This window comes from Lipophrys pholis (assembly GCF_963383615.2).
Source record: "Lipophrys pholis genome assembly, chromosome: 11".
Taxonomy (NCBI): domain Eukaryota; kingdom Metazoa; phylum Chordata; class Actinopteri; order Blenniiformes; family Blenniidae; genus Lipophrys; species Lipophrys pholis.
In genome coordinates, this window is record NC_137631.1 from 11,282,322 (window position 1) to 11,308,854 (window position 26,533).

Genomic DNA, 26,533 nt, shown 5'->3' on the forward strand with positions numbered 1-26,533 from the left:
CACTTTAATAATGTTTTTCTGGACCATAGTAGGCTGTAGCCCTCAGTAATAAAGCTTGAGAAACCCACCTGTGCGTCTCCAAATGATAAAGGGGAGTATTTAGCAGCTAAAAATGAGAGCGTTCCCTCAGGAGGAGCTGCTTGAAGCTAAACCAAGAGAGATTAATGGGCTTAACGTCATCAGATGGTCAGAAATGTGACTCTCGAACTCGAACGCGAATGATACTTAGCACTGATACTGTGATTTTTGGGGTGTGTGGGCCTCTTGGGGTGCGCTAAAGAGCTTCAGGAGAGTTGCAGTGGGAGAAAATATCTCAGGGTCTCAATGCCTTTTACCCAATAAATTTTTTTTATTACATTTTTGTGAAGAAAAAAAAAAAAAAAGAAAGATAATAGAATATGAAGCATATAACGATTGATTATTCAATTAAAACTCATGTTAGTATTGACTTTGTTAAAAATGTAATAAAGATAAATTCCGTTTGTAAAATAAGCTTGTCCTTGGACAGTTTGTTCTATTGCTTGTTTAAAAAATATTCCAGCAACTTAGGGTTATGTATATGAGCATATATAAGCATATCATCGTGGATGGGTGCTCCCAGTGTGCTTTCATCATTACATCAAACAGTACTTTACGATGTAGACTAAAAGCTAAGGGACTTTTTGTTAAGAAGAATAACTGTGGTGATAGTAATTACTGTTTGATACGTTTTGTGAAGCACTTAACATACATAGTTATGTGCTGGAAAAAAATATTTTGGCTACAATACGAAGATTGGAATTGTCTTTTTACTTACTGCCAAATAAATCTATTTTTGTACTTTTCTGAACTAACACCACAACCACTAGGATAGAAATACTGTAAATAATCCATTGACCCATCTCATCTCATCCTCCCCCAGGAATCTGTTTCTTTTGGTTTATTCTAGCTGAACCACATTAATTACTGTAACCACTATAGGATTCTTCATATGCACAAATTTGATTTGTGCTTGTGGTTTTTTTTTTTTTATATTATGATGGTACTCATGATATGTTGTGCCTTTGTTTGTGTTCTTTGAACTGGCGACACACGAGTGTCCATAGTTGCTATTGTCTGTGTGTTGTATTGTAATACAAATCCTGCAGAAGATGTAGCCACTCAAGAAGACGTGTTGGGATCTTCTGAAACAAGAAATATTACAGGGTCGCTTCCAAAAATTTCCAGAAAGAGCTACAGTGTGTGTGGCTTCATGTAGAACGCAGACTCCCTTACCTGGTCGATAAAAGTGCCTGCGAGATGGTCAAAATGTAGCCAGGTCAAGAGAAAGAGGCTGCCATTGCTCTGCAGTCTATTTAGTAGTTTATTTCTCGCGGATTCAGTTCCATTTTAGAAAAAGAGAGTGAAGTCTACAAAGGTCAGTAGGTGAACGGACTGACCATAGACTGAGAGGTTAGTGTCATCCAGTGCCACACACTTACAGGAGTGAAAATATCATTTCTTTCTGGCTTACTTTGGACAGCTTTTTTTTTTTTTTTTAAAGTGCTGATTTATCTCTGAGGTGTTGGGTGGGAGTGGATTGGTTTAACCTGACTGTCTCTCAACTTTAAAACTATTATCAATCCTTCAACCGTATGCAGCTATGTTTCTGTTCTGGGACGCTGTTAGTCTTTATGGTCATTCTGTTTAATTTCATCATAACGAATGTTTCACTATAGGCATATAAGCTGATCCCTATTAAAAGCAAGTTGAATTCTGGGGCTTTTTATTCGTATACGATTCTGACAAGGGATAAACTATCAAACAGACGTTTGCTTACTTTTTTGTGATAGACTGATATCTATGGAACTTTACTGCATTAAAGCTTTCAAGTAAAATATTGTATGATTACTAGCATTTAGTTTTAAGACAATTGCATATTATGTGCATATTATTGGTCATTCACTTGCAGAAAATACCAAACCAAACACCACTTTGTTGGGCTTTATTGGTATTTGATGATCTGTAACTTCCAGAGACTAATTCTCTCCATTTTATATTTGAGTTTTCCCAGCTTTAATCCATTTGTATTTGATAAATAACACTTTATTCCCGAATATTGATGGGCATGCCACCTGCAGATTTAGCTTCATTTGTCTGAAGCAGTCACAGAGTACGTCACTCTGTGAATTTTGTTTTCTCCCAAAAGGACAGAAAATGTAAAAGGTTTCATGAACCAGCAGTTTTGACCACTTTAAGCGCTGACATTTATACGCACGAAAATGTCACGGGGTATTAGTTTGCTTTCGCTTGCTGTGAGTCACACCTAGAGCCACACACAGGCGCGCAAAGTGAAAATGACCTGCTCTGATGGAACGTTGAACTTTTTGTCTTGCTGCCGTGTCTCCGCAGGCCTGAGACCCAGCAGAAATCCCCGGTGAGCGCCCCTCCTCCCCCTCCACCCCCTCCACCTCCCCCTGAGCCGGCGGGGCCCCCGGAGCCGGAGGAGGAGATCCTGGGCTCCGATGATGAGGAGCAGGAGGATCCTGCGGACTACTGCAAAGGTCAGAGCCACACTCCGCACGCAGACGGGACTTGCCATTCTAAAATCTCTCAGCTGACCGTTTTCACTTTCTATATCTGTTGTGAGGAGCTGTAGTCATTAGCTTTGTTCATATCCCACCGCAAACACAAAGGGAGCTTTTTTTTTTTCTGGATAGCTTGTTTTTCTTTATGTGGAAATACTCTTGATTTTGAAGTTTAGGAAGATCCACTGTCAGAAAGCTCTATAAGATAAAAGACTTAAGTGATCCATATCTTGTGTATTTCATGCACTTCTTGTTTAAAAAAAAAAAAAAAAAAGTTTCTTCCTTGCATGTTTTCTCTCTTTCTTCAACATGAGAAGTGTACACGGTGTGTACAATGCTGTAGTATAATCTAAATTGGTATGAGCAGGTTTTATAAATAGAAGTTGCGGTGTTTGTAGATGCGATGCCACAATGCAACCTGAAAAAGGACGTTTTATGCTTCCATCCAGAGACAGCTGTTGTCTGTAGGCAGTGTGGGATATGTGCTTGTTGTCCGTCTCTCTTTCATCAGGTTCATGCAATATGTCAGTGCTTTCAAAGAACTTAATGGGGGCAGCAGCAGGAGAATGCTGGAGGTCAGGGGCCTTTTCCCAGCCCAGAGTTTTTTCCTTTGGAGTTATTGAGAAGAACATAATAAGAGATTTATCTTCATGATATTAAGAATAAGAACTTCATGACAGATTTTGTGACGGTTGCATGCTCTATATAATGACTTGCCAAATTTTGCATTAAAAACCTTCAACTACTTAGTCCTCCTTTCTTATCTCAATTAATATTTTACGTGTTTGGACATACTTTGAGTTAAGTTTTCTTGTTAGTGGTGCAGACTTTAACTACATGTAAATGGATTTCACTTATATAGCACTTTTCCACCGCTTCAGCAGTCCTAAAGCACTTTACAGTGTTCATCACACTCACACACACATTCACACACCAATGGAAGCAGCTGCCAAGCAAGTCCTTCCATTGGGAGCAACTTTGGGTTCAGCGTTTTGCTCAAGGACACTTTTGACGTGTGTTCCGCGGGAGATGAACCGGCAACCTTCCCATTGGGAGACGACAGACAAACCTCAGGTGTTACAGTTACATGGTAAATGTGCATTCATTTGCCTACAACTAATGTGTTATTCTGTCTTTACTCATAAAGTGATCAATCTGTGAGCGGGGACTTTCTGTTGACTCATTTTGATTGTGAAAGGGTCACATTTAATAAAAACTGAGAGATAGAGATTGTAAAAAAGGATGAGAGGGTTTATGACTAATCTCCTGCATTCTAATTGGCTTTCTGTTGTCAGACTGGCAGTTCAGACTGCTCATTTTCTAATATTAAAAAGCGACCAGGCCACTGGTGAATGTCCCAATGCTACAGGATGAGCCAGTGTGTCCCAGGTCAGACTTTACCCAGGAAATTTGTTTCCTGTTTGTCTTTGGCAGGATAATCTTAAACTTCAGTAAGTCGACTTTATTTCAATAGCACTTTAAATACAATGACAGCTGAACAAAAGTTCATTGTTAATCCTTATCATTTTGTGATTTGAAAAATGTATTTCTGCAAATGAATAAAGATTTAAATCATTTTTTGAAAAACTGTATCTCAGTCGGACTTGTCATTTGGTCATACACACACTATGTGTGACTCAGTGGAAAGAACAAGCTGATCTCCATCTTCCCTCGCAGTCGTCCCTGAACCTCACTGAAAGAGAAAAAACTTTAAATTACAGGCTCCGGTTGTTGTTTTATTTGAACTCATCATCCCGTGAGATACTTCCCATCCTGAATTCCTATTTCTCAGTGTTAGGTGTTGTTTTTGAAGGTCTCATAAAAGTAGGACAATATGCAGCACTGCATTATTTTGATCTGTCTTTCATTCGGCCATCCAGCCGAAGCTTTATGCTAGAAAAGCACAATGAGTAAGGACGGGTTTTGTCCCCACCTGAAATGGAAGTCATTCAGTGGAGGCAGGAAACCCCGTCTTCACTCATATATCTCCCACAGCAAATAGAAAAAACAACCAGTCGTCTGCAAAATGACCCAACTAATTGGTGGTGGTGCGTTTTGGCTGCCTCCATCCGGGGTCTGCTATAAGGATGGTGTGAGCCATATATTTGATTTGGCAAAGCTTTTCTACTCTTGAGTCTCTTGTTCAGTAACCCACAATAATGACCCGGTTTGCATTCGAACCCACTTCCAGAAACAAGCTTACTTTCTTAACCTTTAAGTCAGCGCTGCCCTTGCCTTAGCTCATCATTAATTACCTATACTTAATTAAATTCATTGCCAGTTGATACTCAGTTTTTAGATTATGATGCAGAGCTGATTAGAATGTGCTCAGTAGTGGAATGAATTATTTTAACCTTCAGAATCGCCTCTCCGCATGTGCAGAGTCATTTAACAGCACCGCAAATTACAGACTTAAACATGATCATAAAATGTATTCAGCTGTTCTTGAAAAAGGGTTTCAGTTAACTTGAACTCTATATTTAATATAGCCAAAGGAAGAATGTATAACAGGCTTCATTTGTAGTGTTTCATATTGCCCTAGTCAGGTCAGGGGTCTGCAACCTTTATGACCGAAAGAGACATTTTTTGTCCCTCAAGCATCAGATGACATTTGGCTGAAATCATAAAACACATTTAACCTTCCAAACGAAAATAACATAGCTTATAAACTTTTAAATATAGTTTTGTCATCTCCATAATGTGGTGCATATTTATTGATAAATTAAACAACAACAAAAAAAACGGTTATTCACACACCCCTGAACACATGAACACTTTTTTGACAATTTCCTCAGTTAATGAATCAGCCAAGAAAATACTTATTCTTGCTTTTATTTGAATATTTCAAAGTGATGTTTATTTCTGAGCTTTCCAGGGGCTCGGTTGTTTCAATACCCATCATCATCCTCAGGCCTCACATGCTCTCAGTTTGACCTTCCTCCTTCTCCACTGCTGCTCTTCCTCCACCTCTTCCTCTTGAATAAATAGTATGTCATTGACTGTAACCTTCATCATCTCTGTCTTTCTCTCGCTCAGGAGGGTACCATCCGGTGAAGATCGGGGATTTGTTCAACGGGCGGTACCATGTGATCAGGAAGTTGGGGTGGGGCCACTTCTCCACCGTATGGCTGTGCTGGGACATACAGTGAGTCTTCCATGCACGCACATGCACGCACACACACACACACACACACACACACACACAGGCATGACATTGTATAGTATAGGCTTTCAGATCCTGCTTCATGTTTCCCTCATGCACATACACACTAAAGACCCACCCATACTCCCCAGAAACATGTCATGACTCAGAAAGAGCCCTCATATGCTTAATACCAACTGTGTCGCACGCACGCACGCACGCACGCACGAACGCACGCACGCACGCACGCACGCATGCACGCACACACACACACAGGCTTTGCCAGGCTCTTACACATCCCTCTGATATCAGCTGCCACTCACACCACCCTGCGCTGTCACCATCCATTCACACTATAATGTTATTTGCTGTGGTAACGTGGCAACCGAGCTGGATGGACGGCCGTATCATCGACCCAGTGTCACCTTTCGCTGACGAACACGCGCACACGCACAAACTCATTTACTCATGTCACTGGTGTTAATTACACTAATGGTGGTCATAAACTAGTGGATTGAGGTTGAGTTACTGTCGGCACTCAGTCACAATCTGTAGCAAATCCTTTTATTTCACTCTATGTAACTTGCACGGAGTGTACTGTCTTATTTTGTACCTCCTCATTTGACAGGTAAATAATTGTTTTTTTTCCCCTGTTCTTTTGCTTTGTTCTTTTGCTTCTTTTACCCCTTTATTTTTTAATTGTGTCTGTTTTTTTGATTTGGTTTCTTCACCATTAGATATTTTGATGTTGTTTTATGTTCATCTGATGCTTGTCCATTTTGTGCTTGCCTGCCACAGACATAAGTCTTCATTTGTTTCTTTTATCAAAGCAAATTACAAATGATACACCACTCCTCTCTCTCTAAAACAAAGCATTTCTTTTAATTGCATCCTGATGGTTGCTGTCACTGTGATCAGAAGCATCATGTTTTCAGATGTTTTGCACTTGTATAGCGTTGCAATAGCTAACAATGTTTGACTGTTTTGAGACAATGTTATGAAGAAATTAGAATTACTGTCAAGCAGTTTGTATATATTAGTCTACACACATCAGGATGTATATATTAGTTATATATATTATAGAGGTCAGAGTATTCCTAACTCCTATCAGTCCCGATGAAGCCTTTCTGATGAGACGTCTTCATGATGAGAATTTGTATGATAATTATATGACTCCCAACGTCCAGCAAGGGTTTAGATGTTAATGTCTGTCCAGACAAATGCAACATGTCATGAATCCTTTTCAAGGGGAATCCGTGTATGCTTTTTTGAGTACGTTATCTTAAACATTTGGCCATCACAGTCTCCTGGGGTGTTGCTAAAATACCAAGAATTCAGTCTACAGACGTACATAAGGACATATAGCAGATAAAGAAGTAGGACAAGCACTTCTAAATATCCAGCATGATGTCGGTCGATCAAAACTTGCATGAGTGGGCCATTTGAGAACAGAGGTCTGTCAATGCTTTATCATTTCATAAAGTTGAGATTGTTCCTTTGTGATAAAATGCCACTCGACTCATACATATGCATTTCCAGTGGCAGTGTGGGCCGTGCGAACAATTGCTAGTTAATACTGCATCTTGTGGTAATTCCTATTTTCATCCTGGTAATCAGCATCGCTGGCTCCAAAAACCTGGTCCAAGTGAGTCAGTCTAAAGTGAAAGTGTATTTTGTGTGTGTGTGTGTGTGTGTGTGGCATTTCAGAGTGAAGAATTTTGTGGCGATGAAGGTGGTGAAGAGCGCCCAGCATTACACAGAGACGGCCCTGGATGAGATCAAACTGCTGCGATGCGTGAGAATCTGATTAATTTGACCTTTTCAATGTTTGGAATTTCTTTCATGATGTGTTTTCCTTCTCATCACGCTTCTCTCTTTCCTCTTCTGTGCTTCAACGCCATTCTTTCTTTTCTCTCTGTTTCCTTCTTATTTCCACCTTTCATTCTTTTCTTTCATTGACACCTCAGATATTCCATTTTTATTTTGTCTCTCTGTTAACACCAAACACTAAGGATGTACTTGTTATTTATCTTGCATGCTCGATACAGAGGACAGTCATCTTCCAGTGAATTCTTCAGCATCTTTACCTCCTTCATGTGCCTTTCTTGCCTTCTTGTTCTCTTCAAGACTTTTCTTTTCTCTTCTGTTTCAGCCTTCTTCAGTCATTTGATTCCTCGAGTTTGAATCTATTCTTAATCTGTCTGTGTCTTTTTTTGTATTTACTTGTGTCTTTTCATCTCTTCATCTTTGCCATACTGACTTTGTCTTATTGCTCATCTTGTCCTCCAGGTGAGAGAAAGTGACCCCGGTGATCCCAACAAGGACATGGTGGTTCAGCTGATTGATGACTTCAAGATTTCCGGAGTCAACGGCATACGTATCCTGATTAAAACCCGACGCGCGTTTGTGTGCATGACAGAGTTCTAATAATGTGAATCCTTGACTCCCCATGTCAGATGTGTGTATGGTGTTTGAGGTGCTGGGTCACCACCTGCTCAAATGGATTATTAAATCCAACTACCAAGGTCTGCCGTTGCCGTGTGTCAAGAGCATCATCAAACAGGTAGTGGCACTAACACTTCCTATCATCATACGGACATGAAATCTCTCATATTTAAAGCACAGATTATTCAACCTTTATCAAATAAGATTTTTTTTCTCAAAGTGTCCTGAGCTGAAACATTGAGAACTAGAACTCAGTAGGGCGCAGACCTTCGCCAAAGCCACATTTGTTTGCGGAACTGAGCTAGCGTTGCTGGCCTGTTAGCTGTTAGCTCGTATTGATGCTAACTCCCCTGTCAGGGAGCAACATCACTGCGTGAAACACTGAGATTGGAACGTCTCCATGGCAACAGGCGCTGATCTCCTTTGATTTCACCTATTAAGTCTCTCTCATCCGCTTTGTATGGGACATTTCTTCGCTGTTTTTTGGCATTTATTTGGAAACGGTTATCCGTTAACATCCCAAAAGCTAACCGACAAGAACTGAGCAGAAGTTGCGAGCTAGGGTCTGCATGGGACCAAGTACATCAGTGAGCATAGCCACCCATTAACCTTTTGCTATCTCAATGCTTTTTTCCTCTTCATCCTCACAACTTTTATGGACACAAACTTGGGCTGCACGATTTAATGCAAATGTATCAGAACTGTGATATCTACTGGACTGACCGCATTCATATTCTGTATGTCAACATATTTGACCAATCAGAAGGAGCTCTCCTGGGTTGACAATGAGTAATATTTCAGTACATTTTTTGGGCATTAAAATCACACCTGTTGGCAACAGGCTTAAAGTGAAATGCATACTATACATTTGTATTCAGGCTGATATTTAAAAAAGTTACTTAATTTCTTTCCATCTCTCGAATACAGTTTCAAAGAGATGAACTCTGAGTGAAAAGAAAATGCCTAATGGCGATACACTCATTACCACTGTTTTTGTCAGCCGTGGGGCATTGAGGCGTTTCTGTCTCACCTGATCAGCGCGTGAAGAGGTCAAATCATTTCAGCCGCTGCCAGCCTCTTGAACGCCGAGCTCAAGACGAGATGAAATTAGATGAGACTGTTCTCGTCTTCACTTTTGAGCCTCCAGACAGAAACAAATGGCAGAAACAGCGAAACAAAAACATCAACAGTTTCCTCTTTCTGCTCTCAGAAAACGACAATCATTAGACGAATGAGTAATCTGGCTCCCCGAAGGAGAAAAGGATTGAGAGGGGAAGTAGCTGACAAGGAGATGAAGATGGACTGGTAGCAAGGCAGTGCTTATTTGAGCCTGCACATGCTTCAACTGTGAGCAATAGTCATAAAATGTGTGTCTTTTTTATCTTATTGTGTTTGCAGGTCCTGCAGGGTTTGGATTATCTCCATACAAAATGTAAAATCATTCACACGGACATCAAGCCGGAGAACATCCTGATGTGTGTAGACGATGTCTTTGTCAGGCGTATGGCCATGGAGGCGACGGAATGGCAGAAAGCTGGAGCTCCTCCGCCATCAGGATCTGCTGGTAAGGACACCAACGCAGTCCCAGTGTGTATTTTAAAGGTGCTGCTTTATAATCTGTGGTGGAGCCATAAGAAATGCATTTGAAGTTCAAGTTAAACAAATGAGACATCTTTAGTGGTGTTGTTAGGTGTATTTCTCTCTTTCTTAGGATTATATTTGGATGCTGCTGAGATGTTAAAGCTTCCCCATTCGTTAGGAGCTCATTTCTAACCACAGGATTAACAACTCAGTGACTCTAACCCCTGACATCTATGCCACTTATGTTATCCAGGCTACAGTGAATTACAGGTGAATTAGCAAGAGTTTGAATGTGACGTTCGGACACACTTGTGTGCGCTCAGTGATTTGAACAAATGTGAGATGGTGAAGTTTGTGCTGCCTTTTCATATGTAATCTGCTGGTAAATAGACTTAATTGCTGTGAAGGCGAAGTACATTTTTATAAATAGATCAGCAGCTGACTAGAAGGAGTACATCCCAACTAAATCGTACCTTGAAAGGAGACACTAAAAATATGATATCTTCCGTAATTGCCAGACCTTTAAAAGAGCAGTAGCCTTTATTATCAGAGGTTATTTACCACTTCACCTTTTCTATTTGTTGTATGTGGTAAATAAATTTGTGACATTTCAGTCAACCTGTCTGTATTACTAGCTATGCTTAAGGGTTTGTTTGAAAGTTTCACTTTTTTCCCCCCATTTTCTTCTTCTTTTTTTTTCTCAATGAATAATCAGCTGAAAAAGCAGGCGAAAACAAAATAATAACTATCAATTACTAAGAAGAAGCAATAAAAACGTTTTATATCTTCATACCCGAAAGAAATTCTATACACACATGCTGTTACCACTATGCGAATATTGTAAGGTTTTGAGGTTCAAACTGTTTTAGGTTGTTATATTTAGTGGATTTAAACAAGCTGTGTATCCTCTGCTTATTTTCCAGATCTTTTTTTGTGTTGTCATTTGCAATGAAAGGAATGAATCTCATGCTATCCAAAGGTTGATTTATTATTATTTTTTCCATCTCAAAGATCATTATTACTACTGAAGTGTTTCACAAAAAGAACTCAGAGTAAAGTCTTTCGTGCCTCATCAAGTTGCTCCCTTCTTGGTATTTTACAGATATTTTTTTTTTCTCCTTCCATCGCTCGTCACCAAGTTCCTCCTCTGCGAAAGAGAACTTCTTAAAAGAAATGTACTTGACGAACTCAGCGTGAACCCTGTCCCCCCGGTGAACCCCTACCCCCCTCAGTGAGCTGTCAATTGCTTGCATCAGCCAGACGAGTCGTTTTTGAGCCTTAGGGTAACCAAATTATACAGCTTACGTTTCTACATGTGCAACGTTGGGCGCGGGACCATCAGCTGTCAAAGCAAGAGGAGTCCAGGGTGACCGAATCCATCTGTGATTAAAGACGCAAAACAAATAAATCTTGTGCTGACGTCAGCAAATTTGAACTGGCTTCTATTTCTGTTCTCCCTGAGAACAACTCGATATGCGGCACATGCATTGGGGCTCTATATTCTCTTTTACTCTGTTATAATGAGCTTATAGCTATCTAAGGAAAATATTGCAGATTTATTTAGCTACAATGTTTAGATCTTTCATATACACATGTACTCTAATGTACGGAATCAGGGGAAAGCATAAGTGGATCAAACTATTCATACTGGTGGTTTTCCTGATCTACAAAGGACAGGCTGTTCTCCAGTTTTCACCTACAGGAAGTCTCCAGAATCAATCTGCTTTCCAGTTTAAAAAAAACACCCAGTGAGCTATCACCTCGGTTGCGTTACGGATTGATGTCGGTGAAACCTCACAGTGTTTGATTCCTGTTGTTTTTCTTTCTGTCTGTCAGTTAGCACAGCGCCCCAGCTCAAACCGGTGAGTACAACAGATGTGAGTATGAAGCGAGAGCCATGCATACACACTCAAACATACTCCACACACACACACGCCAGTAAATAAAAACACAGAGAGACACACAGAAAATGAATGATCAAGCAATTAAACTCTGTACAGCTCTTTACATATGAATAGTATGCAACCCAAAGTGCTTTACACGACAAGAACAGAAAAACAACCTCCCGTCTCCCAAACACAACATAACATTACTCATTGAAAACAAATGGCTGAAGAAACCCTCAGAAGGGAAAAACTGGAGGCACCATTAAATGTCAGAAAAATATTTTTAAATTAATTAAAATAAAATAAGAATTAGAGGGGGGGGGGGGGGGGGTTTAAATAAATAAATACATACGTACATTGCTAGATAAATACGCATTAAGGTTGAAGCAGAATAATAAAAATATGAAGTTCGAGTAATGCCTCAACTGTTAAAGATGCAGAAAATGTACTGAGTACACCACAGTCAAGAAAACATCATACATCTGTTATTAATTCTAACTATCATATTCGTCCAGGAAATTGTTTTTTTACTTATTTATGAACACTTAATGCTACAAATGACACGCAAGATATTACGTATAAGCCATAAACCACCAATCAAATCTGTACCACACCAGTCATTTTCTTGAATACCTCCCATTCATTTGTGTTTTGCTTCCTTGTGACTTCCCTTCTTTTTCCATCCCAGGTGGGAAAGATCTCCAAGAACAAGAAGAAGAAGCTGAAGAAGAAACAGAAGCGGCAAGCTGAGCTGCTGGAGAGGCGGATGTTGGAGATTGAAGCCTTGGAGAGAGAGGCTGAGATCAGGGAGGAGCAAGCCAAAGAGGGGGGAGAGAAGGAGGGAAGCCAACACAACCAGTCCTCACCGCTGCAGAAGCCGCCCAAGCCTCCGGGCCCCAGCATGGCCTTGGGAGAGAGCGATGACGACGATGACGATGAGGAGGACGGGGAAGATGAGGAGGAGGAGGGAGGCGAAAGGGAGAGGCCTATCAGGTTGACCAATCATACATGTGAGTCCTCTTCTGTGCTCCTGGGAGGCTTTTCTGATGAGAGCTGCTGGTTTGACCTGGAAAATTAGTGTTTTTCTTTTGTCATTTGACTTTATTTGCATTCATATTACCGGTGCCTGTCAGGTGTTTTGTTAATTCTCTTAAAACTTGTGTCCACCTTCTGTATAGGTTTTACACCAGTATATTTCAGACTTTGATGGACATTTGTGTCGTAATATGGCACTGTGAAATGAATGAGATACATTTCTTGCGAGGGTTTCATGAGGTCAGTGTGGAAGGATGACCCACTTTCACAGTGTAAGATAGGATAAAGAAAACTTTAACAGCAGCTTGGTGGACATTTCTAGGTATTAAATCAACCAGTGAAAATGTAGTTTATTTTTTAAGATTTTAAGACGTATCTTTCTAAAGCAGAGCAGAGGCTCTTGCAGGTCTCCATCCTGAGTGAACGTGTGTGAGTGTGGAGTGCTTGTGCAGGTTTGTGTAGTCTGTCTGTGAATGAATAGGATGTGGATTGGCTCCAACCTCTCAACCCACACTCGCCCTACTGAGCAAGGGAGGCTGGGTTGATTCACAAAATAAAACAAAAAAAACACCATCCTTCTCCGTCTCCCTCCTCCACACTGTCTCACCACACTCTATCTCTTTCATTCTCGTATGCTTGCTTTTCCCTCTTTTATTCTCCTTTCCCGCTCTTCTTCTTTCTGCCCACACTGCCTTTTATTGTGCTTACTGTATATCTCCTTCCCACCCACTTCCTTGCTTTCCTTGTTTCGTGTTAGGTGCAGCGCCTCCCCAGGAGCAGAGTGAGGTGCCGAACGTTGCTAATGATGACCCCGATGAGGAGGTGGAGGAGGAAGCGGAGGAAGAAGAAGATGATGATGAAGAAGAAGACGATGAAGCAGAGGAGGAGGAACCCACGCCTGTCGCTGAAAAAGATGCCCCTATTCCCCCAACCTCAGAGGAACGTAATGGCAATCCATCACAACCAGGGGTAGAGGAGGAGGAGCAGGAGGAGGAGGAGGATGAGGAGGAGGAGGGGCAGGAAGGGGATGGGGGACAACCGCAGGAGGAAGAGGAAGAGGAGAAGGAGGAGAAATTGAAAGGGACAGAAGATGAGAATGAGGAGGTGGTGACAGAGGAAAAGGTGGAGGGAGGAGCGGAAGAGGAGGAGGAAGGGGAGGAGAATAATAAGACTGAGGCAGAGGAGGATGCGGCAGAGGAGCCAAAGATTGAGACCAAAATTGAAGAGGAGGCTGCAGTGGAGGAAGAGAACCCAAAGGAGCAGCAGGGGGATGAGGAAGAGGAAGAAGAGGAGGAGGAGGAGGATGATGATGACGATGATGATGATGAGGAGGAGGAAGAAGAAGATGACGAGGATGACGAGGATGAGGACACGACCACTGAACTCCTCACGGACAACACCTCCCCTGTCAAACCCCTCAACAATAAAACCAATTTGGCCAAAACCAATGGCCACGTGTTGTTGGGCTCCGAGTTACTGAAGCCCAACCCGGGCACTCCTCCGCCTCCTTCGCCCACCCCCGAGCCTCTCCTCTGCCCCCTGGTGGAGTCCGAGCTCAGCTACACAGACAGGGATAACTCTCTCAGCTCCGGGTATGAGCTGTACAACGGCGAAGTGAGCGAGCCGGTGCTGACGAACGGCTCCAGCGAGCAGCACCAGGGCAGGCTGCCGATCTTCCCTGACTTGCCTCTAGACCCTGAACCAGATAACCCCGTTTCTGTTGGAACGGCCGACATAGGAGCTGGACCGTTACCCAACAGCCCCTCTGCAGACCGCAGCCGCACTGTGTCATCCTCAAGCACAGGAGACACACCCAAAGGTGAGTCGCAAGTGTTTATCACATTTCACAATTTCACACATTTACTCCTACTCTTGTCCAAATAAAGGCCTTTTTTTTTTTTTTTAATCATGAGAGGAATTGCAGTCAAAGTGAACATGATAAACATTTCCATGTTTATTTTAACCATTATATCCAACTCTTGAGTGATGCATCAGTAGAAGCAGAGTGCGTACTGCAGATTCACAGATTTCTGTAACTATTTAATCGCCTGTATTCTCTGTAAACTGATTGGCCAAATGTTGCCTGTCAGTCTAATGAAATCCTCTTTTCTTGCCTCACAAACTCATCTGGCGATATTATCTAACCCTGCAGATGCCATGTGATAGTCAGTGAAGCCATATAAGATGATGCAGTTCCGGATATTTCCCTCGATAGATTTACTCATTGATAAAGTCCACAAGTAAGCCTCAAAGTTGTACGACCACGATAAATAGGTGAAAAAACCAGTAACGCTACATATTCCTGTTAACACAACCGCCCTGTAATAACCAATAATGTAATAATGGCCAATGACGTAATAACTTCCTTATAATGTAATATATAGTAAGATTTTTTTTTCCAACCATGGCTCAGAATGTTGCCGAGTGTGCACTTTCAACCAATGAATATGACGACTATCCCATCCAATATATTTATTTTTGATAAGCAAACTGCACAAAACCCGCAAAACAAAGCCTTTATTGAAAAGAAATGCAGCCCTGTGCATGTATTATTACATTATCGGCTGCAGTTATTACATTTTTAAGGATTTAATCCTACTTCAATCTTGTAATAACGTATGATGTCAATTCTGTTGTGTTATTATGATAATGGATCAAATATTATAAAACACAATTGGCAAGTTATTATATTATTGGCAGGAGTTACATCATTGGTTGTTGCACGCTACGACCTCACATGTAATTGATGGTCAAGCACCAACAGTGGCACAAGTATTGACTGTTGTTAACACACAGTTGTGTAACACAGTTTGAACTTTGAGGACACTTGGAAAGTATTCCCACGTTATGTATGTTGTACAATTTGGCAGCGCTCATATCCTGCAGCAAGAGGTCATTGCTCCTGGAAAGTTGCCATGGAAAGGTGCTCTTGGGTTGGATTAATGGGTCTCGTGCAAGAAGCATTTCTACAGGCGTTCATGGACGATGACGGACTCAGCAGTAGTTCCATATTTTCAATCTTCTCTCAGACGCTTTGCTCAATTCGTCTGCCAGTGTCCAAGGTTTCTATCGAAGTTGATATATTTTCTCTTATTTTGAAGCAAATTTGAGTTGTATTCGGTTTAACTCTGTAATCCAAATTAAGAATTACATGTGTATTCTATGGAAGTGAACAAAAACTGCCTTTTGGACTCATAGATAAAATTAAGAATAAAACATCTAAACTGTTGAAAATTAAATCTTACAAAAGTCATTTTCTTTTTAAGTCACAGAATAAGCAGTCTTGAGGTTGAAAATGAAAATGCAGTTTGGATGATTGATTATTCATTTTATTTATCAGTCAAAAATGCAGTTTTAATCTGAAAATGAAAAGGCATTTCTGTTACTAGATTTCAAATAGATTTTTGATCCGAATTTATTTCCATAGTATTCCTGAGACCTGACAGTGGGATTCATTAAAAAAAACCTTTATTGATGTTTTTAGATCAAACTTCAATGTCAATATGAACATTTCAGTTTCTGTTCGGTTGCAACACAACAAAGCAGCTTTTATTTTTCCCTCTGCTTGAACTTTGGGGGGTCTTTAGATTTGATGCAGAAATGATGTTTATTCTGTTTGTGATCCCCATTAGCAGAAATTCTATATCTCAAATGGTAAAGTGTCCTTTGATATCCAATCGAACGCTTCCTGACAAGTTTGGGAGCTTGCTGAACCTTGTAGGGAATAACTGATATGGTGACCATGCCATCTTTCAATTCCTGTGAATGCACACAGTTTGAATATATCACATTTATGAAGGTCATTTACACAAGTTATCTGAAGTAAAAAGTGTTTTTTTGAATCGGGATGTAGCACAGGGTATAAAAATCCAACTATTTCATGTCCTATTGCTGCTAAATACGCTAAATAAACAAATAACCTGCGGTTTCTGTTCGAAAATGAATTTTAATGTACATATTAGTGAATTTTCTTTGAACGCACATTCACAGAAAAGAGTCTAAGGTACATTACCAAATTACCCAACAAATGCTCACTGCATTATGAGTATATGTCCTTTAGAATAAATTTGAATATATTTCTTCATTTTCATGTTCAAATATCACCTCTAGTTTGTTATTTATGACACATCCTCACCATTACTCATCCACCTACAACATTCATTTTAAATCATCAACTTGGACACCAAAGATTTTCTCTCCAGGGTTGTTTCAGGGTCCCTGGAGCTCAGTAAGTAGAAACAAACTGTCAATAAAACTTGTGAGTACAGCAAGTTCTGAGATACACCCTTTTTTTTTTTTCCCCTCAGCCAAATCATCTGCTTCAGGTTTGTTCCCTCCCCCCCACCTCCCCCCATCCCTTGTGAAGGTGGTGTTTATAGTCACTACCCAGTGAACACGATGCCTTGCATGTTTCCTTGTGTCTTTATATATTTGAACCCCACACCATTCCTCTCTATCTATTTCCTTCCAGTCAGGGCCAGAGCCGCAGACCTGCTGATAAACCCACTAGACCCTCGCAACGCTGAATCAATTCGAGTCAAAATCGCTGATCTTGGAAATGCCTGCTGGGTGGTAAGACTCCTTGTCTTTTGAGCAGAACTTCTGAATACATAAGAGAGACGTTTTCGTATCACATGTTGTTGCAGCTGGGAACTGGCCACAGGTCCCTTTTTTTTTTTTTTTTTTTTTTTTAATTTACAGCAATCACATGACAATAAGAAACAAGTAACAGCAGTGGTGCTTTATTGCTGCTGTTAGAGTCCAGAAAAGAGACAAAGAATTGTTTCGTGCATCAACCACGAGAGGGAGAAAGAAAATTTGCCAGACAGCTGCCACTTTGTTTGCTGCTGTTCATATCTCGAAGGAGGGTTTCGTAACTTATACGGATATATATATTGCTTACAAGTGTTTAAATATTGCTATACCATTAAATAATTGCTCTATTAGAAGCTTCAGTCGTGGAGGACACTTGATTCAGGTCACGAAAAGAAAAGGAGGAAGAAGAGGAGAACACATGTGGCGTCAAACCCTGAACTCTCCTCAGTGTTTGAATGACACTGTTGTTTTCAGTGGGCTGTCTTTTATAAAGGACAAGATGTGAACACTCTGGCAGAAAGTGACTTCCTGCAGTCAGCACACAGAGTAATTACACAAATAGAAACAAAGCAACAGTGACTTTGTATAACAAGGTTTTGACTCCCAAGAATATGACATCGATGTAACTTCATTTGACATTAGTCACTGTCGTTTTTCATTTTGATTCAGTTTTTTTTCTTTTTTTTCAAACGATAAAAATGACTCACGAGGCGTATTTGTGTGGTTCATAAGTCTTATTGCATTAGCCTGATTTAACTAGAGAAAGCTTCTTTCTCCTCTCGTCGACAGCACAAGCACTTCACGGAGGACATCCAGACGAGACAGTATCGCTCCATCGAGGTCCTGATCGGAGCCGGTTACAGTACCCCCGCTGACATCTGGAGCACTGCGTGCATGGTGAGGACAGCACATGCATGTAATCATCCACATGTGACATACCGGGAACAAAAAGAGCACACTTGTTTCCTTGCAGGCGTTTGAGCTCGCCACTGGAGATTACCTGTTTGAACCCCACTCTGGAGAGGATTACTCCCGGGATGAGGGTGAGCATCAAAACCTTTTCCATATACGTACAGAAAATGAAATCAGTTTTGACTGTTATGAATAGTGTGAATGTTAAGTTGAAAATGAACAATAATATGTGATAATAAGTAAGAGCAAAGTGTCTGAAATATTTGAAATGGCCTCGTCGTTGACTGACTTCGCAGTTCTTCTCCATTGTTCAGACGGATTGGTGCGGATGTCCTGGTTTTGATTTTAGACGCGGCTGTCTAACTTTGGCTGAATAGGAACCTGTTTGTAATTACACTGGTTTTATAACACCGTGATACAGTTGTTGTACTTTACCAAGTCAGAAGGAGGATCACGCTAATGAAACAAAAGAAGGAGGACAAAAAGGAAACCAGTTAATCAATCAGCCAAACCAATTAAGAACAAAGGTAAATAAGTATGTGGATTTCAAAAGAGTGTGGCTGTCGTTACTCATTTATGTTTATGTGCAACACAGTGTGTAATGTTAGGAGACAGTGACATCCCCAGGTTGTTTCTCTCGTACTATTTATTGGCGCTTCTGGTTTCACCTCTTTAATTGTAATGTATTCGGTGGCTGCTGTTGTCATGATTGGAAACACAAGTGTTTTGGCTTTTCTGTTGATATCTGTAGTTAAACCTGCTTTTGGGTAGTCACGTTCAGGTGGAAAACTTTTCCCAAAGTTTTACAATGTAGTCAGTTTAGGAAATATCCAAATCTATGTTCTGAATATTGTCTAATTTCTGTGTGCTGAGCACCATTTTTGCCATCACTGCTTCACTGGCGTTTGGGAGAACTTCATACGTCCCTTGGACTTAAAGTCTGTTTGTTAGAATGTGCTTCAGTGGACATTTCCTCCCATTTGAAAACGTTTAGGTTGTTTTGGGCATCCAATCTTTCTAAGAATAAGGGCCTTTGACAACACTGCACAGTTTTAAATGTATCAACTGTCCAACGGACTTCTGCCAAACGCATCTGAACAATGGAGACCAAGCTGTTCAAAGAAAAAAGATGGAAGTATTGAAAGTGGATAGAAATGATCCCCCGAAGTGAGATTAGTTTAAAGTACAGCCTTCCCTCTCCCCAAACCCTCCTATCCACTGTCAGCTGTCCTTTAATTCTGCTGCTATGCCTCCACTCATTTTCATCCTGCTGTTCACTGAAATCTTCACATGGAAACACCGAAGGACTTTCAGAGACACTAAAAGTTCAGACAGCCTCTGTTTACACCTTTTCTGCAACAAACCAAGAAATGGATGTGACACTACGAGTATCCATAGAGGGCGAGGGTCTCTTTCTTTTCCAACAGAATAGAAATAAATAGCATTTCAGGCAAATTTTTACTTGATTAAAATGCACGAGTCTGGCACTGGCTGTGAGGGGAACGTAAGGAAGACATTAGAATAGTAAATTCAGCAATAGTGCAAAGCCTTGAGTGTCTCTGTAAAAATAAGGAACGACCCCACCTGACATCCAATTTTAAATTAAAAGCCAAATGCCAGTATGACTCCGATACATCTTTTTATTGGCTATTGATCCCAACAACGTCAACAAACAGATCTTAAATCTAGAATTTGTCCGGAAGTTGGATATCAACCAAATTTGCCACCAATCTTGAGAGAGAGTTGGCATCTGCTTTACTTTGATTTTAATAGACATTTATTATATATTTATTTGGTGTGGGTCTTTTTTTCCCCATTCTGGTGGTAAATTAGCTTTAATCCCTGTAAAAAAAAGGAGACCAAGTGGATTCCCCCGAGATCCTCCCGGAAAAATTGCGCCCGGGTCACATGACTTTTTCTTTGTACTTGTAATTAGAGTTCACCCACTGATCATTCTCGTTCATTTGTGACCTGGACTCACACAACACATTTACACTCATCCATTACTTCATCTCCACTTCATTTCTTTGAAATTGTGCGTGTTCTTTTTGTAATTGCTTATGTCCGTTTCGCATGTTTTACTCGGGCAATTGGCGAGTGTCGTCTTTATTGTTGAATCCTGCGTTAAAGACACAGCCCGTTCATTTCAAAACAAATCTGAATGCATGTCATTTTTATTCATTTCTTGTCGTCACCTCTGCTGTGGAGGCACAGCTCACTAACACGGGTGTTTCTCCTTTACTATCTGTGACCGTCTCTCTTCTCTTTCCTCTTCCCTTTCTTATTATCCCACCCCGTGATCCCCCTCACCCACTACCCCCCGTTTCTGTTAACTCCCTGTCCACAATATTTCTTTTCTCCATCTCTCTTTTAAATATTTGCCTTTTTTCCCCGGCTTTTCCATGTATTTCTCTGTCGTCATTTCTTTTCCCTTCCTCCTTGGGTTTTTCCCATGCCTCCTCCCTGCCCCTTCCTCCCCCTCCCACCCTCCTCTCTCCTCCATAGACCACATAGCCCACATCATAGAGCTGCTGGGCTGTATTCCGAGGCACTTTGCGCTCTCTGGAAAATATTCCCGGGAGTTCTTCAACAGAAGAGGTAGCGCTGGCCAGAGAGCTGCAGGGACTGAGACACACAATTGCCTAAGGGGGAGGTGGGATTATAGACACTCAAGACTTTTTATTTAAAAGCATCAATAGATTGGACTTTTGTTTAAAAAAAACAAGTGAAATCTACTGATTGGGTGGTGATGGAAATATCCATTAGTTGCGTGTCCGCGCCGTACCTGAGGGCAGCAGTGTGTGTCAGTCTCCGTCCAGCCAGTGTAAGTGCGTGTCGATGCGTGTGCATGCTGTAATGCTGTTCCCTCTGTGATGTATGTGGTGGTGGGCAGACCACATCGCTCTGATCACGGAGCTCCTTGGGAAGGTCCCACGCAAAGTGGTCGCTGCCGGGAAGTACAGCCGAGAGTTTTTCTCCAAGAAAGGTAAACGACCCCACGGTTAGAGGCTGCTGAGGTGTACAGGGGGGCTTCAACCCAAGAGGTTAGCCGTAGTGTCGGAGGAACTCAGCAGGCGGTAATGACAACTGGATCAGGTAGCGTTGCTGGCGTAGCGCAGTGTGGGCTCTATATCCTGCATTAAGCCAGGTTAAGGTAAGTTTGTACAAGATCAGAGTTTATGTTTAAAATGTTCAACATCATGGTTTTCGTCACCAGTTACAATGAACAAAGATTGGCAATATCCAAAACCGTTCAATCGGACTAAATTCTATCTGAAAGTCAACCAAAGTTCAAATGTTTGTTCCTACTTTTTAATTATCAAATTGTTTGATCCAAAACTAATAAGAGGCACTGAAGCACTGTTTGTAAGATGAATTTTTGCTGATCATACTGTACTCAAGTCCATAACCAATAAAATGTGTCATAGTTTCTGAGACAAATGTGGGAAAAAGACAGGATAGGGTAGCATTCAGCTCCTAGAAGAGAAACACACTCGCGTCACACAGGTCTTCAAGTCTTAAGGAGTTAAACAGACTCAGATAAACCAGTGCAGCGGTAGATCGGGTAGCAGATCAGTTTTTGGTTCTAAAACACTTAATACTTAAATAAAATCATATGCTTTGACCCAGAACTTACAACTGTCAGCTCGGTTACCTGTGCACAATGGTTATTAAGGCCTCAGTCTCACTGGACTGCGACAACTCACAACTACTGGAGACATAATCTCAAGCTCATAAAAGCAGAAGCTGGCGGAGGAAGACCCCAACATGGATGAAGTCTCATTTCTCACACTTTTTAATTCCTGTGAAGGAAGTTAAGAAGGGTTCAAGGTGGGTTTGAGACGACTGCGAAGGTCTCGAGATATTTTGGAACGTTTTTAAACAAGTTCCTTTAACTGCATGTCGCAGCCCAGTGAAATACAGCTTAAAGACACAGTCCCGTTGTACCGTATATACGCGTGAGATCTTTACCTTAGTGTGTCACACACGTCTCTGACTCTGCTCCTCTGTGGGCCCGGTAAGTGTGCAGCGTCTGTGTTTGATACAGCCAATAACCTTTGCACTCTTTCATTTATTCTCTTTTGAGTTTGTCTCATTCTACTTTCCTTTCTGCTCATACATTCTTCATAGTGTGTCATGAGACCTGAATATTTTGCCTTTGATGTTGTCTCTAGCCTACACTTGATGTCTCAATGTTCTCCCTTTTATCTCTCGGCGCTCTGTTAATCTGGTCTGACTCTGTGGCCGTGTCTCTCTGGGCTCCTCCTGTCTGCTCTGAAAGCCCTCGGCTGTGTGGAACAGTCCTATCAGCCTTCCTTTTCAAGCATGCAGGTTTTTTTTTCTTGAACTTCAGAGAGAGCGGGTACATGGAGAGGAGACACAACAACTCTCTAAAACCCGCGCACATTTCCTCTCATGAATACGCCGGCCATGATGTCGTTATTTGTTCGCAAACAATGGCGACGTCTCTGTAGGTTAATATCAATGTTGGAAATCAGCTTTCGACAGTGTCTTAATGCATGTCTGCTACATTGTGAAGGAATTATTGATGTATGGTTTCATTTCCACATGTTGTGTTCACTTGTCAGCGCTGAGGAAAGACAGGTTACCATGGCAGCCGTGGTTCGAACTGGACCTTCGGTCTTGATCGCTCTCCCATCATCAATCATTCCCTCGCTCTTTCTCTCTTCTCTGTCAGACTTGTACATTCAACCAGCTGATTTTCCTCCTCTTCTGAATAATGGACCTCTTCCTCTGCCTGGCTATTTCTATTAGCTCTACATCTCTCTGTCCATCTCTCACACTCCGATCCAGTAGGCCTCTGCCAAGTCTTTCCCTCCATAGTTACAGCGCCTCACTGATTAGCAAACCTTCAAACAGTGGAGGTGAAGTAATTAGTGAAATCAGCTGTCACTTGGCCGGAGTCTGCATGATGGCAAACCCTGTGGTACCTGATTTAAATGGCCAGTTCACCCAAACACGCCCACGAAGAAAAAAAATCCTCCTGACATTCACACACATTTACACGAAACACCAGAAAACTACATTTCAGCAGTAACGTCCTTTCTTGATGAGCTAAGATTGAAGATAACTCCACACGGACATAAACAATTACAATGATCTTGGTTTTCGTGTGATGAAAGCTTTAGTTGCATCATTCAACGTAGATTACTGATGTTCATATAGTTTCAGCTGACAACGTTTTGCCTCGCGGGGTTATTCATTTATAACAAAACTTATCATTTTATGGCTACATCAGTAACTGTAAGCAACCATGTTTGTTTGACAAACTCAAACTATAGATGCATTTATCACATAAATTACGACTTACCCCTGCACAATAATACATCATGTGTTTCTATCAATGGTTTTTCTTTGATGTATTCTTTAAAAAATCCAAATGCCAAATGTGCATTGTTTTAGGAACACATGTTATTGCTGAATTCCTGAAGACACCTTGGATAATTTTTTTTATATTCACTGTACTATATGCAATATATACAAAATATAAATACTTACTGGATGAGTTAGGTATTTTATTTCCTATACATCCCAACAGCTTCTAATAATTTTGTTTGATCAGAAAACATGAGTAAGTCTGGCATTCAACCAGAAAATGAGCTTGGGGTGTAGGTGGCCACAATGTGGACCATCTGTATAGAGGATCTTCCTTTCACTCTTTAGAAACCTCTGCTTTAAAAGAAGACGTATTTCTCAAAATATGAAAACAATGAAACTGATGCAGTAAATCGTAAGACTAATTTTATATACAAATACACATTTGATCGTGTAAATTAGGATGGCAGGTCTGTGAGTGTGGATCTGAAGTTGGGTCAGACCTAATATTTATCAATCGATTCTTATCTGCAGTAAATGAATGCAGGCATATCTTCAGGTTACAGGCGCAGACGGCCGTACACAGACATTTTCTTGGATCACTTGAAGGTGGAGGACACTCTGAAGTCTGATGGAAATGTGATGAGATTTTCTAGAATGTGGATTTTATTCGCAGACTAATTATTTAGACGCTTGATCCTTCTTATGAACTACCCCATTTCAGTTAATCCAAACTCCCTTTTAAGTTTTATCAATGATGTTGTTTTGTTTCATTAGTTTTAAAAAGCCAAATGTGTGAGATTCCTTGAAAAGGAGAAAAATAACAAATCAAAAACACCAATTTCAATCATAAAGGAGAGGATGTGATTTGTGTGGACTCGCCCTTTAAACACTGCTGTCTTGTTCTCCCCACATGTTCTGGTGCTCTCACTGACTCCCCTCATTGTGGTGCCTGCAGGTGAGCTGCGGCACATCACCAAGCTGAAGCCGTGGTCCCTGTTCGATGTGCTGGTGGAGAAGTACGGCTGGGCACACGAGGACGCCGGCCACTTCACCCACTTCCTTCTGCCCATGCTGGAGATGGTCCCCGAGAAGAGGGCCTCGGCTGGCGATTGCCTCAACCATCCCTGGCTCAGTTCGTAGCCACAAACTCGGATCAGACCCTCCTCCTCTTGTCCCTTCAAACAGTTAGCCCAAACATCACCCCCTGGTGGCGGCCCTTGGAACCACAATGTGGAAAGAAACTGGACAGAAACGGCCCAAGATGAGAAAGACTTTCTTCCTGCCCTGTCCTACATCCCCATCGCACATTTACGTGACATGGCTTAAATCCTCTCATCTATTCCCAAAAGGAATGTAAAGATAAGCTGGTGAAGATACCGTGACTGTGTCTTCCTGAACATCGCCCCAAACGAATTGGATACTTTCAGGATGGATGCTGCTTGGAAGGGAAAAGTCAGGCGCTCTCTTCTGCCGTCAAGATGTCAGCCATTCTCATGCGCCCATCACTTCCTAATTCTTAGTTTAACTTGTTTGGATCCTGACACGGGGCTTCGACAGCTGCTGGTCTTTCCAGTAATGTGAAGGAAATGTCAACGAGTAGCCGACGACCCAGAGCTTCATCTTCTGCCATGACCTTTACACAGCGGGGGCCTCAAAGACGGACAAATGTGTGTGTTACTGTGTATGAGAATGAGCAAATGTGCCTGTGCTCGAGATCTGCCTCCATACACCTTTCTCCTCAATCAGTCCCGCCCACCCCTCCTTGGTCTTGGAAGGACAACCCACGCAATGAACTCAAAAGTTTACACCCTGATATCTTCCAAGAATCCAGTTCCCGAAAGCCGTCGTCGTCTGTTGCGTCCCCCACACCCGCCCTGACTCCCGTCGATGCTCCTGCTGGGGGCGCCGCCACAGGGAACCGGAGGGCAGCCAGTCCTCCAGGGGTACCACACTGACAGAAATACAGCTGAAGTGCAGTGAGTAAAGCAATCAGTCCCATGTGGAGGAGGACTGCTTGGTCTTTTGAGACTGATTTTAAACTGCATGGAGAGATAGACGGATCAGCATGAAGGGATATGACAAACGAACAACGGACGCTTTGGTTAGTTTGTTGCAATTCGCTGGTTTCTTTCTGGTTTCATCATCTCCTCTTCAACATTCTGTTAGAAAGAACTGCATTAGGATATTTTGGTGCCACCCTCCAACGAAGATTACTATTTTACAATCCCTTCTCTGTCAGCTTTTTGACATTCCCAAACCTCAGTCGTCCGCCATCATTCCTGACTTTAATCCCCCCCCCCCCCCCCCCAAGTACTGCTGATTCCTACTGTGACGCGTTTACCAGATCTGGTTGGTACTATTCCCTCCTTGTCTGCCCTTTAGAGGAACCTTTTGTGTCCCTGAGCTTCTCCTGAAAGGTGATGGTTACATGGAGGTTGCACTTGTCTTTGTAGATGTCCTTCAGGGATTTGAAACATTTGTACATAAAACTGAGATTTGGCAACACAGATAAGCGACTGTGGACAAAGTTTCAACACACAAACATCATTCCAAAAAAAAAAAAAAAAAAGAAAAAGAGAGAACAAAACAAGAAAATCCAGAGGTTGTTGTTGGCAGAACTCGACTTCTTCTGATGGAGTGGAAGTGAGGGCGGGGGATAACCCCTCCCTCCCCTTTGGCTCAACCCTGGAGGGATGTCCAGACTGAACTGTGTCACCTGCTGGCCGATTGAGGGTACTGCATCGCTACTGCTCTCAGTGCCAACCGTTCCACTTTGTCTCTCCACTTAATCTCTATTTCTCTATGACACACACACACACACACACACACACACACACACACACACACACACACACACACACACACACCTCGCATCATCACAATTAGTCCAGTTGCCTATTTTTCGCAATAAATGGAAAAAAAAGATGAGTATAAGTAAATGGTGAGATATTTTTAAAAACTATTTAATTCATTAAAAAATAGGAAAAAAAGAAAACAACTTTTCTCTGGTTGTTGTGACCGTGACAAAAATCTCGTCTTATACTGAGGTG

General features: G+C 41.6%; 1 protein-coding gene across 1 annotated transcript in view; it reads left to right on the forward strand.

Annotated features, from left to right (window-relative positions):
- srpk2 (SRSF protein kinase 2) overlaps nucleotides 1-26,034 on the forward strand; it is a gene marked incomplete at its 5' end in the record, with an annotated part of 69,274 nt that extends 43,240 nt beyond the window's left edge. The window contains 14 exon segments of the mRNA XM_080475041.1: nucleotides 2,371-2,522; nucleotides 5,583-5,691; nucleotides 7,396-7,483; nucleotides 7,978-8,065; nucleotides 8,145-8,251; nucleotides 9,532-9,697; nucleotides 11,551-11,591; nucleotides 12,289-12,610; nucleotides 13,393-14,454; nucleotides 17,107-17,207; nucleotides 18,021-18,128; nucleotides 18,205-18,274; nucleotides 21,037-21,129; nucleotides 24,439-26,034. Coding sequence (XP_080331167.1) covers nucleotides 2,371-2,522; nucleotides 5,583-5,691; nucleotides 7,396-7,483; nucleotides 7,978-8,065; nucleotides 8,145-8,251; nucleotides 9,532-9,697; nucleotides 11,551-11,591; nucleotides 12,289-12,610; nucleotides 13,393-14,454; nucleotides 17,107-17,207; nucleotides 18,021-18,128; nucleotides 18,205-18,274; nucleotides 21,037-21,129; nucleotides 24,439-24,623 — 2,692 coding nt within the window. The 3' untranslated portion in view covers nucleotides 24,624-26,034.
- Between the last annotated feature and the right edge of the window lie 499 nt (nucleotides 26,035-26,533).